Source organism: Phoca vitulina, unplaced genomic scaffold (genome assembly GCF_004348235.1).
Source record: "Phoca vitulina isolate PV1807 unplaced genomic scaffold, GSC_HSeal_1.0 scaffold18, whole genome shotgun sequence".
In the NCBI taxonomy this organism is placed as follows: Eukaryota; Metazoa; Chordata; class Mammalia; order Carnivora; family Phocidae; genus Phoca; species Phoca vitulina.
In genome coordinates this window covers 6,157,813-6,173,303 of record NW_022589721.1, presented here as the reverse complement: position 1 = coordinate 6,173,303, position 15,491 = coordinate 6,157,813, and the positions used below count along the sequence as shown (strand labels likewise).

Here is a 15,491-nt window from a genome sequence, read left to right as displayed (position 1 = left end):
GAATGGCAGAGGGGGAGGGAGAAGCAGGCTCTGCACTGAGCCGGGAGCCCGATGCGGGACTCAATCCCAGGAACCTGGGATCATGACCTGATCCGAAGGCAGACACTTAACCATCTGAGCCACCCAGGCGCCCCCATTTGAGTCCAATTCTTAAAACTACTGGCTATAGTTAACATTCTGGAGAACTTCAAACTGATTTTAAATTGATATATTATGGTAGATATTGTTACCTAGATTTTAAAGAATAGGCTATTTGATAAATCTTAACTTTTTGGTCATTCACCTGATAAAATCACATATTCAAATAATTCTTACCCATGTTTTCATGTAATATTTAAGTTCCCTATAAAAGATTTGAATTCACAAAGGATCTCTTAGTAGTATATCTCTCAAGTTACTTAGGTATATAAACTCAGATTTCTTCTCAGACATAGTGTCCATTCTCTACTTGGAAAAGTTCAGTTTTACTTGGACATCTGCAAGTAGACATTTCTCTATCAGTGACTTATTTGCCAAATTACTGTCTCCAAGTTGTTTTGGTGGCAGCAGTTTTTTGAGGTAGAGGAATCTTCCAGGACCTAAAGACCTGAAAATGAGTTGTATGTTGTATGTTCTTATAATGCTTGTTTTCTTATATTAAACAGTGGACATGCAATTGACCCCACTGGAATTCATTCATTTGCAGCTGAAATGGTTTGCTGTGATATGGTTCTAATTTAACTTTTTAAAAAAAAGATTTTATTTATTTATTTGAGAGAGAGAGAGAGCACGAGCAGGGGAGAGGCAAAGGGAGAGGGAGAAACAGACTCCCCACTGAGCAGGGAGCCTGACACAGGACTCGATTCCAGGACCCTGGGATCATGACCTAAGCCAAAGGCAGATGCTTAACCAACTGAGCCACCCAGATGCCCCCTAATTTAACTTTCTAAGCATCAAAATCTTTCTATTAATCAGATTTTTATATTAAGAAACAATAAATGTAGAACAGAGGACTTAATATTATTCTTGTTTTCTACTATGCCCATTATAATACAAAGTTTACACCATCTACACCCCCATTGTGGTTATTACAATTGAATGCAAAAAGAAATACAAATATACATATGTACATAGACAGAGAGAGGCATATATATGAACATCTGTGTGTATGTGTAGATATACAGAATTTCTCTTTTTAAAGACCACTGACCTACTTCCATCTCCTTTCTCTTAAAAAAAATTTTTAAGAAAAGCTATTGAGGGCAACTACTATAAATCAAATAAATTCAGTCTGACTTTCGAGAAAGGCAGTATATATGTATGTATATATATTTCTACATATATACTAATTTTAAAATTACCAAGGGAAAAACATTCCATTCAATATACAAAACATACTTGTATACCTCAGTCCTTTATTTTGGCATCAAGGGAAAATAGAGTTGCAAACAAAAAAAAACAATGAAATGGGGAAAAAGGTGGGGAACAGAAGAGAGGGTACCACAGAGAACACTATACACACATATAATGCAAGAAACAAAGGAAATAATACAAATCTCCACAGAATCACTTGCTTCTTCCAATCAGTCTTCCAATAACCAAGTCAACTGTAGAAAAATGGTTTTCAGATTTTAGTGGGCTTCAGGAATACCTGATGGGTTTGTTAAAACATAAATTGCTGGACAGAGTCCTGAGTCTCTCATTTAGTAGACTGGGTGAGGCTCAATAATTTGCATTTCTAACAAGTTCAAAAATACTTCGAGAACCATTAACAAAAATTTCTGATAGCCCATTAATCACTTTTGGTCATTTGCAATATCCTTACAGTTGGGGAATTTCTACAGCTTATTGAGAATGGCTCCAGTTTATATTGTTAATCATTATATTTTTCTTTCTTTATATGGTATATATAATCTCACTGGCAGTTTTATAATATTGTTCATATGATATGCAGATTCGATTTTTGGGTAACTTTCTGATTATTTATTTTGCCACAAAACAAAGTGAAGCTAAACTACTTCTGGAAGTAAGATTTGTTAAATAAATTAAATCAAGATGTGCATAGTTTTTTTTTTTTTTGTATTAAAAGAAATATGTACTATGTGCAGGTATCATGCTAGAACCTGGGATGAAAAAAGTGGACAAATACAGGCATGGTCTCTGACCTCTTGTAATTAGAGAATCTACTGAGGGATACAATTATCTGAAAACATAAATAAAGTGATAAATACTCCCAATGAAAGGTGTATGATAATATAAAAATATACAACAAACTTTTCCAGAGTAGCTAAACATTTGACATTTCCCAGTTGCTCCACATAATCATCAGCACATAAAATTATGGGTATATTTTTAGCCATTCTAATAGGTGTGGGTGGTATGTCATTATAGCTTCCCATTTGTACTTCCTTATTAATAGCAAATGATGTTGAACATTTTTCATGTGCATATTTGCCATCCCTACAGCTTCTTTAAGTGTCCAAGTCTTTTGCCCATTTTTTTTCTATTGAATTTTGAAAGTTCTTTATATATTCTGAAAAGTTCTTTATATTTAATAGACGATTGCAAGTATTTTCTATCTATGGCTTGTTTTTTCATCTCTTTTAGCAGGTCATTCTCAGAACAAGTTTTTATTTTTGACAAAGTTCAATTTATTCATCTTTTTAAAAAAAAGATTGCACCTTTGCTGTCACTTGAAGAATTCTGGCCTAACCCAAGGTCAAAGAAATTTCTTCCTGTTTTTTCCGTAAAAACTTTGTAGTTTTACATGTTACATCCAGATTCATGACCCATTTTGAGATAACTTTTTTATAAGTTGGGAGGTCTAGGTTGAGGGCCTTTCTGCTATGTCTAATTTTTTCAACATCATTTGCTGAATATTCAATTGTCCCAGACCAATTCCTTCATTGAATTGCTTATGCATCTGTCTCAAAAATTAGTTTGCCATACTGGTGTGGGTCTGTTCCGGACTCTCTTCTGTTCCACTGCTCTATGTGTCTATCATTCTGACAAAACCACACAGTCAGTAACAATACCACTGTTTTGATTACTATAGCTACATGTCAGTATCTGGTAGTCTGATTCTTCCAACTTTCTTTTCTTTCTTTTTTTTTTTTTTTAAAGATTTTATTTATTTATTTGAGAGAGAGAGAATGAGAGAGAGCACATGAGAGGGGGGAGGGTCAGAGGGAGAAGCAGACTCCCTGCCGAGCAGGGAGCCCGATGCGGGACTCGATCCAGGGACTCCAGGATCATGACCTGAGCCGAAGGCAGTCGCTTAATCAACTGAGCCACCCAGGTGCCCCCAACTTTATTTTCATTTGCAAAGTTGTTTAGACTATTCTAGTTCCTTTGCTTTTCATATAAATTTTATAAAGTTCTAGCTACAAAGAATCTGTGATTTTGATATTAATTGTACTGTATCTATAGCCCATTTGGGGGACAGTTAACATCCTTACTATATTGTCTTCCAATCCATGAATATGGTATGTCTCTCCATTTATTTAAGTCTTCTTTGATTTCTTTCTTTTCTTAATATTTTATTTTTTGAGCAATTGTAAATGGTATTGTTTATTCCTAACATATAGAAATATGATTGATTTTTGTTGACCTTTAGTCTATGATCTTGTAAAACTCACTTATTAGTTCAGGATGTTTTTGGAGATTTCCTGGGATTTTCTATGTAGACCATTGGGTTATCTGTAAATATAGACAGCTTTACTTCTTCCTTTCCAATCTGTATGCCTTTTATTCCCTTTTTTTAATCTTACCGCACTAGCAAAGATATCAAGTACTATGTTGAATAGAAGTGATAAGAGTACACATCCTTGTCTCATTCCCAATCTTAGGGAAAAAGCATTTATTCTTTCATCAAGATGATGCTAGATGTTTTATTTTATTTTTTTAAAGATTTTGTCAGAGAGAAAGAGAGAGAGACAAAGAAAGCACAAGCAGGGGGAGCGGCAGGCAGAGGAAGAAGCAGTCTCCCTGCTGAGCAAGGAGCCAGATGCAGGACTTGATCCCAGGGCCTTGGGATTATGACCTGAGCCGAAGGCAGATGCTTAACTGACTGAGCCACCCAGGCATCCCTAGATGTAAGTTTTATAGATTTTTTTTATCGGACCAAGGAAGCTTCCTTCTATTGCTAAATTAGTTTTCATCATAAACGGGGTTGAATTTTGTCAAATACTTTTTTTACATCAATTGATATGATCATTTTTCTTATTTTCTTCTTAATACAATGGATTGCATTCACTAAATTTCAAATATTAAAGCAGCCTTGCATATCTGGAATAAACCCCACTTGGCTGTGGAAACAATTCAGGTCTTTCCATGGAGAACTGATTACCAGACTGAGGTACATCCATACAATGGAATATTATTTAGCAATAAAAAGGAACAAACTATTGACAGAGCAACAACACTTATGGATCTAAAGGGCAATACACTGAGTGAAAAGTCAGTCTCAAAGGGTTATAAGTTGTATGATTCTACTGATGCAACACTCTTATAAGTTACATTATAGTGACAGAGGAAAAAAATCAGTGGATGCTGGTCATTAGGGTTAGATGAAGGTATAACTATTAAGTAGCAAGAATGAGTTTGTGATGTTAGGTTCTAGGTTTTGATTATGGTGATTACATGGATCCATATGTCATTTTATAAACAGAAAAAAAAGAGCATGTAAATATTGTGAAATCCAAATAAGGCCAGTAACTTAGTTAATAGTATTGCTGCAATGTCGATTTCCTGATTTGACAATATACTGTGATTAAGATAATAGGAAGGGGCCCCTGGGTGGCTCAGTTAAGCGTCTGCCTTTGGCTCAGGTCATGATGCCAGGGTCCTGGGATCCAGCCCCACATCAGGCTCCCTGCTCAGCGAGGAGTCTGCCTCTCCCTCTACCCCTCCCCCCACTCGTGCCCTCTCTCTAATAAATAAAATCTTTTAAAAAGATAATAGTAAGAAGCTGGTGCAAGAGAACTTTCATACTGTTTTTGCAACTTCTTGTGAGTCAAAGTATTATCAAATAAAACATTATTTAAAAAATACAGGTAGAGGGCGCCTGGGTGGCTCAGTTGGTTAAGCGACTGCCTTCGGCTCAGGTCATGATCCTGGAGTCTCGGGATCAAGTCCCACATCAGGCTCCCTGCTCAACAGGGAGTCTGCTTCTCCCTCTGACCCTCCTCCCTCTCATGCTCTCTGTCTCTCATTGTCTCTCTCACAAATAAATAAAATCTTAAAAAAAAAATTAAAAAAAAAAAAAATACAGGTAGAAAAAAAAAAATAGAGGGGCCTGACCTCAGCAAGATAATGAGTCAAGGAAGGCTTTGTTCTATACAGAGGGAATGTGTACCAAGTTTGTAGGAAAAGAAAGCATTAACAACTCCATGGAATTTAAATGTGGCTAAATTCAGAAATAGATGGGAGAGGAGAGGAAGACAGTTTACAACAGGGAATCTGAATCATCCTTCTTGATTCTGATACTACATAGAACCTCAAAGGCCATGTATAGAGCAACAAAGGGAAACAACTGAAGAGTTTTAATGAGGGGGAGGGTATAAAGGCATTATTAGTGACGTTTAGTCACATTCTAACCGCAATGGAGAACAGACTGAGAAGTGAAGATATAGGAAATCTAGCTTTCTGGCTACTGTTGTAATTCAGGAGTCAGGTGATGATGGCAATGAAAATGGAACAGAATGGACAGATCTGAAATGTATAATGCAGCATAAAATAAACAGAACACAGTTTCTATAAACAGAAAACATCCATCAGATTGGTGACACAGAACTAAACCATTTCAAAGGAATATGGTGGGGGTAGGGGGGTGCCAGACTGGAGCAATTTAAAGAATGGGAGGGGAAGAACAGATACAAATTTAGAAAACTGAAGGAATGAGGCTGTAAACACAAACACAAACAACCCCCCCCAAAAAAAAACAGAGATGGGGTAGTAGCTGGAGGTGGATTGTGAAAATGAGGGGAGATAATTTAAAAAGGTAATGAAATGAGCACATTTGAGTGTTAATAGGAAGAATTTAGTTGAAATGAAAGAAAGAAATAAGAAAAATAGTTTAAGGACAAGTGTGAAGAAAAGAGATGATACGACATTTTGGGGAAGGCAGGATGTTCTATGGCAGAAGGCAGTATGGCAAATTCATAAAACTAAAGTAAGGCTTAAGTATAAAAAAATGAGGGGGACAATCATTGGAAATCATTCAGAAAAGGGCAGGGCTAGTTGCTTCTACTGTAAGAGAAAAAGAGGTGAAATCAGGTACAAAAATGTCTGATACTGGGTATGTTTTTCTCTGTGAAATAGTAAGAGAGCTCTATTAGTTTGCTAGGGCTGCCTTAACAAAGTACACAGAGAACTGGGTGTCTTAAAAAACAGAAATTTATTTCATCACAGTTCTAAAGGCCAGAAGTCCCAGATCAAGGTGTCAGGAGGGTTGGTTTCTTCTGTGGAATCACTCCTTGGCTGGTAGATGGGAATCTTCTCTTTGTCTTCCCATGGTTTTTCCTCTGTTGTCTGTGTCCTAATCTCTTCTTATAAAGATACCAATCATATTGGATTACAGCCCACCCATATGACCTAATTTTACCTTAATTATTACTTTAAAGACTCTATCTCCAAATAAAATCACATTCAGAGGTAGTGGGGGTTAGGATTTTGACTTATGAATACTGGGGGGACACAATTCAGTCTATAACAAGAGGTTACTTGTCAAGAGTGAGAAGGGAGATAGGATACATCAGAGGTTCAAAGTAAAGAGGTTCGAAGTAGTTCTAAATAGTCTAAAAGAGTTCTCACAATGATTACATGAAGTAATAGCTTAAATGGTCAATTTAGTTTAAGTTCAGTTTAATTCAAAATGAAATTATGACTTTAAAAAGAAATTATGACTTTATTATTCCACTAAAAAATTGTTTTACAAGTCAGAAAATCTGAATTCTAATCCCTGCTCTAACAAGCAATGCCCCTTGGATATATCTCTTATTTTTCTCATTTTAAAATTGGAAGAACATATCACAGAATAGACATATGCCTCAGAGTATACTAGAAAGAACACTGACTTGGGAACCCCTGACATCCTGGTCCTGCTCTGTCTCAGAAGAGCTTAATTTCTCAGAACCTTGATTCCTCATCCTAAAATGGAATATAACTAATTCATCTTTAAAGTCTCTTCTAAAATCCTACAGTTCTATGAAATAAAGTAAAATAAAGTTACTTTGAGAATAGATGGATTGTGGCATCAGAAAAAAAAGATTCTTTGAAATATTTACCAATAAAAATTATATGCTCCCAGCATACTGAAGCACTGGTTTTCCATTTCTATCTTTTCTACATCCTCCTCCGCTCCCAAGTCAGTAATATCCTATGGTTAAGGTTGGCTTAAATAGTGTATGCTGAGTTGCAACAAGATATTACTTTTTTTATTGTATGTACTTGTCTACTTAACTTTAAATCATTACGTTTTACGTCCAAAATTTACGTCCAAAATTTTAAAGAGTTTTGCATACTAAAAAAAAAAAAAAAAGCTGATGGATATTTATTAGTCAGAAATATACATTGCAAAAGTAACAGAAAATCCAAACAATGTCTTAATCAAGAGTTTATTTTTCTCACGTAATAAGTGCAGAGGCTGGCAAGTGCTCATGTTGGTTCAGGTGTTCAACATGCCATCAGGAACACAGGCTCTCTCTAATCTTTCTACAAAGCCATCTCTGAAAAGTAGCTTTTATTCTCCTATTTATTGTTTCGTAGTTGTAAGATGGCTGTTGTATCTCTAAGTATGTTGTTGACACTCATGGCCTGAAGGAGGAGAAAGAGGCAAAAAGCCTCACTTCACAAAGCTCTGACTTTTTAATTTGAAAGGAAGACCCTTCCCAATAGGCTTCTGTTCATTTTATTAGCCTTAAATAGGTCATATGCCCATACTTTAGATATTTGCACACTACCCACTATGGTGGCCCTGAGTCACATGCAGCTATTAAAATTAAAATTAAATTAAATTAAAAATTCCATTTCTCAGTTCTACTGGCCATATTTCAAGTGCTCAAAAGCTATAGTTAGTGGCTACCATATCGGACAGCACAAATACAGAATATTTCCTTAACTGAAAAAAGTTCTGCCTTGGCATCTCACAGACTGTAAGAAATGAAACCACCTCTGTTTTAGGTCAATCCTGATACATATCCTAGGGTTGAGGTAAGGTAAGGTCCTTATCTCCTTGAAGAGCAGGGATTTCTGCTCCTACCTGAACAATATAAGATACCTTAACAAGCAAAAAGTGGCGGTAAAAGCAGTTGGCAAATGTCTGCCACAATAGGATGATCAGTACATTTAAACTGAGGTTTATAAATTACACATTAACAATGTACTTCATAAAAAATTCTTAGCAAGCAGGTATTAAAATTAGAAAAATAAAGTGAAACTTAGGCTGACAGTTATACAAGGCACTACCTTACACAAATATAATTGCTAAAGTAAACACTTCCCTAGTGACGGATAGGAGACTGAGATAAGAAAGTAGTGGAATAATATATGAGCACTTTATAGAAAATAAATCTGAGATGGCTGATTATGTTGAAAATGCAGTTACTAAATTCACTGGCAAAAAAGAGTGCATCCTGTGATAACAAAGATTTGTTGATAAGAATTAGCTTTCTATGGGGAGAGTTATTTCACATCTGCTCATTTCTCATGGCAGAATAAAATGAAAAAGACTGCAAAATAAAAGAATGAGACCAGATATGGAGAATAATGTACTAACAGAATTATTCAAAAGATTAAAAAACTGATACTGACAATCGTTTCTTCCTAAATACTTCCAGGTTGTCAAGTCCTCCATGAACCCCATTTGCCTAAATCCAGCAATGACAAGTATGCAGGAGTTTCTGTATACTATTGTAAACTATTTATATTAAGTAATTATACATGTATGTGATACAAAGAACATGTAATTTGTATATGTAAATTACAAACTACTACTAACAATACATGCCCTGAATGACTGATTTGTGTCTGAATAAAGTTCTCAAAGTGTCTCAAAGTTCTTTCTATTCCACTGAAACATGCAAAATATTGTTGAAGGTAGTATAACGGTTGTTTATCATGAAAAGAGAAAAAGGAAAAAGAAGCTCTTATTATTACCAAGGAGGCAATTAAATATGAGAATTGCAAAAATTTGCTCTTAAACATAGTTTAGATTTTATTTTCCCTAAGTAAAAATAACTCAGCTACTGAAACCTCTTTCATCCCTATTGTCTGTTTTAATATTATTTTATGCAAAATACTTAAAAGTTCAATAAATTTAACTTTCATAAAGGTTATAGCATTATAGCATTATAGCATACATGAACCTTAGAGCTTTTTATTGGTAAAAATCTCAATTATGTCCTATGGCAAAACAAAAATTTTACAGAGATATTACTGAACATTATTAAGCAAGATTTATGAGAATAACATTATAGCACATAAAACAATAGCCTACTGGAATGCACAGCAAAATCCAACTTGACACTATAAAGAGAATCAAAATAATTTGCCAACATTTTGCTTGTCAGCAATGCATGCTCTATATTTTTTATCACAAACAAAAAGGAGTTAACTAGAAACTGAATTCTGAAACAACATATTCACTATTTGAGTGTAACAAAAAGAATCTAGAATCTTCAAATGCAAGTTTAATAAATCACATGATTTATTTATGGGATTTCTACATCAGGTTGTGGTTTAAAAGAAGTTATATATGTGTGCTATGAAGAGAATGATGTACAATCAATATGAATCTTGTTAAATCTCTCTTCCGTGGACTTTCTCCATCTTCCTGCTTAGCAATAAAAGGCATTTTTAGGTCTATATAAACATTCTTTACAATTGCCCTCTTAACAAAAAATTAGTATATAAATAGCACTAGGCATTTAGTAGTCACAGGCCAGTAAGTTCAATTGTGCAGTTGTGAAATGTAATGTGAAAGAGTTTGAAACCTTAAGACTGGGTGATCTGCAGTGTTTCCAACATGTCTTCGACTGCCTTAAGAGAGTATTTGGTTTCCTTCTTACTTCGACCTGCAAACTAATTTAAAAAAAAAAAAAAATGCAATTAGGTTCAATTTCATGGCAGGTTCAAAATCACAATCTTACCTTCACATTGCTAATGAGAGCTAACATTATCTATTTTATCACTAGCAAGAAATCAAATATCTTTTCTTCAATAAAACAGAATTTGGGTTTTATTCTTTGCTTTTATTTCCCTTACCTCTGGAGACCTATCTAGAAAAATGTTGCTATGGCCAATGTCAGAGAAATTACTGCCCATGTTCTCTTCCAGGACTTTTATGGTTTCAGGTCTCACATTTAGGTCTTTAATGCATTTTGAGTTTATTTTTCTCTATGGTAGGAGAAAATGGTCCAATTTCATTATTTTGCCTGTGGCTGCCCAGTTTTCCCAACACCATTCTGTTGAAGAGATTTGTCTTTTTCCCATTGCATATTCTTGCCTCTTTTGGTAAAGATTAATTAACCATATAAATGTGAGTTTGTTTCTGGGCTTTCTATCCTGTTCCACTGATCTGTGTCTATTTTTGTGCCAGTACCCTATTGTTTTGATTACCAAAGCTTTGTAGTATAATTTGAAGTCCAGAATTGTGATACCTCCTCCAGCTTCGTTTTTCTTTTTCAAGATTGCTTTGGCTATTCGGGGTCTTTTGTGGTTCCATACAAATTTAGGATTATTTGTTCTAGTTCTGTAAAAAATGCTATTGGTATTTTGATAGGGATTGCATTAAATCTGCAGACTGCTTTGGGCAGTATGCACCTTTTAACAATATTTTTCTCCCAACCCATGAGTATGGAATATCCTTCTATTTTGCTTGTGTTGTCTTTAATTTCTTTCATCAATGCTCTAAATTTGGACTTTAATAAAATTTTCATTAAGGCTTCACTTTTAGTTGAAGTATACTAAGATTTCACTGCAAAATTGGCCAATTTAAATGTTTAAGTAGTGTGATAACCTACAAAAACATAAACTTGATTTTAAAACCCTCCTCTTTCGGAATGTTGAAAAAGAAAAGCAAAGCTGGTGGCATCACAATTCCGGACTTCAAGCTCTACTACAAAGCTGTAATCATCAAGACAGTATGGTACTGGCACAAAAACAGACACACCGATCAATGGAACAGAATAGAGAGCCCAGAAATGGACCCTCAGCTCTATGGTCAACTCATCTTTGACAAAGCAGGAAAGAATATCCAATGGAAACAGTCTCTTCAATAAACGGTGCTGAGAAAATTGGACAGCCACATGTAGAAGAATGAAACCAGAACCATTTCCTTACACCATACACAGAGATAAACTCAAAATGGATGAAAGACCTCAATATGAGACAGGAATCCATCAAAATCCTTGAGGAGAACACAGGCAGCAACCTCTTCGACCTCACTTGCAGCAACTTCTTCCTAGGCACATCGCCAAAGGCAAGGGAAGCAAGGGCAAAAACAAACTATTGGTACTTCATCAAGATAAAAAGCTTTTGCACAGCAAAGGAAACAGTCAACAAAACCAAAAGACAACCGACAGAATGGGAGAAGATATTTGCAAATGACGAAGATATTTGCAAATGACGTATCAGATAAAGGGCTAGTATCCAAAAAGATAAAGAACTTATCAAACTCAACTCCCAAAGAACAAATGATCCAATCAAGAAATGGGCAAAAGACATGAACAGATATTTCTCCAAAGAAGACATCCAAATGGCCAACAGACACATGAAAAAGTGCTCAACATCACTTGGCATCAGGGAAATACAAATCAAAACCTCAATGAGATACCACCTCACACCAGTCAGAATAGCTAAAATTAACAAGTCTGGAAACAACAGATGTTGGCGAGGATGCAGAGAAAGCGGAACCTTCCTACAGTGTTGGTGGGAATGCAAGCTGGTGCAGCCACGCTGGAAAACAGTATGGAGGTTCCTCAAGAAGTTAAAAATAGAGCTACCCTATGACCCAGCAATTACCCCAAAGATACAAATGTAGTGATCTGAAGGGGCACCTGCACCCCAATGTTTATAGCAGCAATGTCCACAATGGCCAAACTATGGAAAGAGCCTAGATGTCCATCAACAGATGAATGGATAAAGATGTGGTATATGTATACAATGGAATATTATGCAACCATCAAAAAAATGAAATCTTGCCATTTGCAACGACGTGGATGGAACTAGAGGGTATTATTCTAAGCGAAGTAAGTCAATCAGAGAAAGACAATTATCATATGATCTCATTGATATGAGGAATTTGAGAAACAAGACAGAGGATCATAGGGGAAGGGAGGGAAAAATGAAACAAGACGAAACTAGAGAGGGAGACAAACAATAAGAGACTCTTAATCTCAGGAAACAAACTGAGGGTTGCTGGAGTGGAGGGGGGTGGGAGAGATAGGGTGGCTGGGTGATGGACACTGGGGAGGGCATGTGCTATGGTGACCTCTGTGAATTGTGTAAGACTGATGAATCACAGACCTGTACCCCTGAAACAAATAATACATTATGTGAATAAAAAAGAATAAAAAATAAATTAAAAAAATAAAATTATCCTCTTTTGACTAGAAAATTTTTATGAAATAAGAAGCATAATTTATAAGTGAAATTTATATTTCTATAGAAATGTGAACCATTTCTACTTCTCGGGCCTCTAAACAAATATTTATAATTTCAACAAAAGTAAAATATAAATGTAATTTCTAGTAAATACTTTAAAGTTGCAAGACATCTCTAAAATGATTTAAAGTAAGTCAGAATCTTTAAAATTTTTCTGTAATTATTAGTTGACAAGATACGTTTCTGCAGTAAAGAGTTGTCAAATAAAACTCTGCTACATATTAAAATGATGTAAACATGTTTTAAAATATGCATTTCTAGTTTGTGAAGTTGTAATTTATTTTATAAAACCAAATTGGGACTGAATTTTATAATGAAAACAAAATACAATGGATTAAAAATGGTATCTTTGCATATTTAAAAGCAAGTTCATGGCATATTAAATTCAATATAGTGCACATAATCAGTATGAGAAACACTGTTGAATATCCCATGATGATTTTAAAATGGGTTTTCTAACTAGACTGACAATTCTCATCATTTATCAGTCACTGAATACTATAGATTAACCAAATAAATGTTCCTTGTGGGGGTAAGAGAAAGTTTATTATATAGATATCTATATTCCCTGTGCCCCTGGTTAAAGTATTGATTAACATTTGCTATTAGCAAAATACAGTATTTTCAAATTAACATCTAAGCACTTAATACATTTTCAAGTGACTGATCTTCCCTGCAAATACCAATGCTGTCGTAAGCACTTAGCACTTGATTTATGATGTGTTCCTTCTCTTTTGTAATTAACTTAATTTGGCAAACTTCTCATGACCTGTTGAGAAAGATTAAGTGATCAAGCACAGGTAAAATCACAGAAGCAACAGACTTCAGGAATTGGTAACCTGCCTCTGACCTTTCTTGGCGGCAGGTTAACATTATGATTCTCCTACTTCCTAAACCATTAGCTTCTATGGTTGAATCTTGATTTGATAGAGTAAATAAAGGGGATTTCTAGAAGAAATGCCAGGGGAAGAGAAAAGCTTCTCATAAAAATCAAGATCACTTTACCTTTCACAAAACATTACTAATTCAAGGAATTCAAATGTTAAGTATACAATTCATAATTACAAAATATGGTAAACACAACATTTACAACTCTGCCTTTTCATAATTTCCCAAGGTGACCAAAGGATGTGGGGTGTGTTATTACTCTTATTATCCAGTTGATAAATTCACTTTCACAAGGACTTACCAAGAACAGAAAGCCTTTTCTTTTACTACTGCCTATCCAAAGTAAACAGGAATGGTCCTAATCAGATACTTAAAGGCTTAATTCTAAGAAAAAGCTTTGATGGGTCTGAGCAAAATAGGATACCACATAGTAACATTCACTCTGATTTTTTAATTAGCAAAACAGAATAATGAAAAATTTCTGTAGAGCTGAAGTCATAATTAGAATTTTAAAATACAGTACTTTTCTTGATTTGTTCTTAAACATAATAGTAGTAAATATAAATCTATGATTTTTTTAATTAGCTAATTTAAAAAAAATCACCTAAGATTGTGTGTAAACACTACTGACAACCAGTGCAATTTAGAATAAACCAAACTTATTTGTGTCAGAACAAATAAAAAGAAAGTTGGAAATACAAATCTATCACTTCAAATTTTGCCTGACATGCAATTATTTTGTCTATTCCAGAATTATATGGCAATTTAACTGATTAAGCCGGAATTCTATTTTTCCCTCAAATCATGATTTAATTTTCCATTTCCCAAAAGGATAGTAACAGAATCACCTCTGCAATCATAAATAACATATGGACTGCTAGCACAAATTTAACAGTGTACTAAAGAAGCATTTATCTGGAAAATTATTGTGAGTAGGTTCACATTAAAGTTTCTCATGAGCATTAATCAAACTTGCCTGCCTATACTGAACATGCTAAACTAATTACCTAATTGAAGAGCAAGTAGTAGCCATATTCTGTTTCATTATTAAGTAGAAAGAAAGAAGGAAACCCAGTTCTTAAAATCTCATTTTCTCTAATTTACAAATGCCCAGAAAAACATTACAATAAGGAGCATTTATTCTATACTTTATACTTGTTTATATGCTTAGACATGAGTCATAAAATTCTCAATTAGATCCCAGAAATTTATCTAATTACTAAAAATGTCAATCTCTGAAAGTTATACTTTCCACATTAATCACAAATCCTGCATTTTTGTTTCCATACAGTTAGATTCTGCTTAAAAAAACTCTTCTTTCATAATTCCCTATGGATCTTAGGGAAAACACCAGAAAGCATACTCAAATAATAAAAACTTGTTTATCAAATTCAAAGATCAATAATTTATCCATTGTGATAACTGGGATAAATTGGGCTAAAATTTACCTTTGCATAATTTGTGGAAAATAATATGGGTGGACAAAATAATAAATTGGAACACTGGATGGATGAATCTCAGAAACATTATACTGAGTGGAAGAAGCCAGGCACAAAAGAGTACATAACCTATGATCTCATTTATATAAAGTTCTAGTACAGGCAAACTAATTTATAGTGATAAAAATCATATCAGTGCTTGTCTGCAATGTCAGGAGGGGCTGACTGCAGAGCAGCAGAAGGGACTTTCTGGGGTGACAGAAATGCTGTATATCTTGAATGGGGTGATGGTGAGAAAGGAGTATATATACACCTGTCAAAACTCAACTGTGCATTTAAAATATGTGCACGTTATTGTCTATAAATCATACCTCAATAAAGCAGACAAAAAGAAAAAGGCAAAATAAATGAAAATAGAAGGTGGGGAATACGGAGCTTTACAATAGTGTAAGAAATTGCCAAATGACCACATATTTGTCTTGCCATTAAGAGGTGAAGTATTACATCCCCTGAATCTGGGTT

General features: G+C 34.7%; 1 protein-coding gene across 3 annotated transcripts in view; it reads right to left on the bottom strand.

The window, feature by feature from the left end:
- The window catches only part of EMC2 (ER membrane protein complex subunit 2), a 54,887-nt gene that overhangs the window by 1,015 nt on the left and 38,381 nt on the right, over nucleotides 1-15,491 (bottom strand). The window contains exons 11-12 of one of the 3 annotated variants that reach the window (XM_032415912.1): nucleotides 9,972-10,059; nucleotides 6,554-9,049 (exon numbers count right to left, since the gene is read on the bottom strand). In XM_032415912.1, coding sequence (XP_032271803.1) covers nucleotides 9,973-10,059 — 87 coding nt within the window. In that variant the 3' untranslated portion in view covers nucleotides 6,554-9,049; nucleotide 9,972. Of the gene's footprint in view, nucleotides 1-6,553; nucleotides 9,050-9,667; nucleotides 10,060-15,491 lie in introns of those variants that run through there. The other 2 variants (XM_032415913.1, XM_032415911.1) reach the window with 2 other exon arrangements.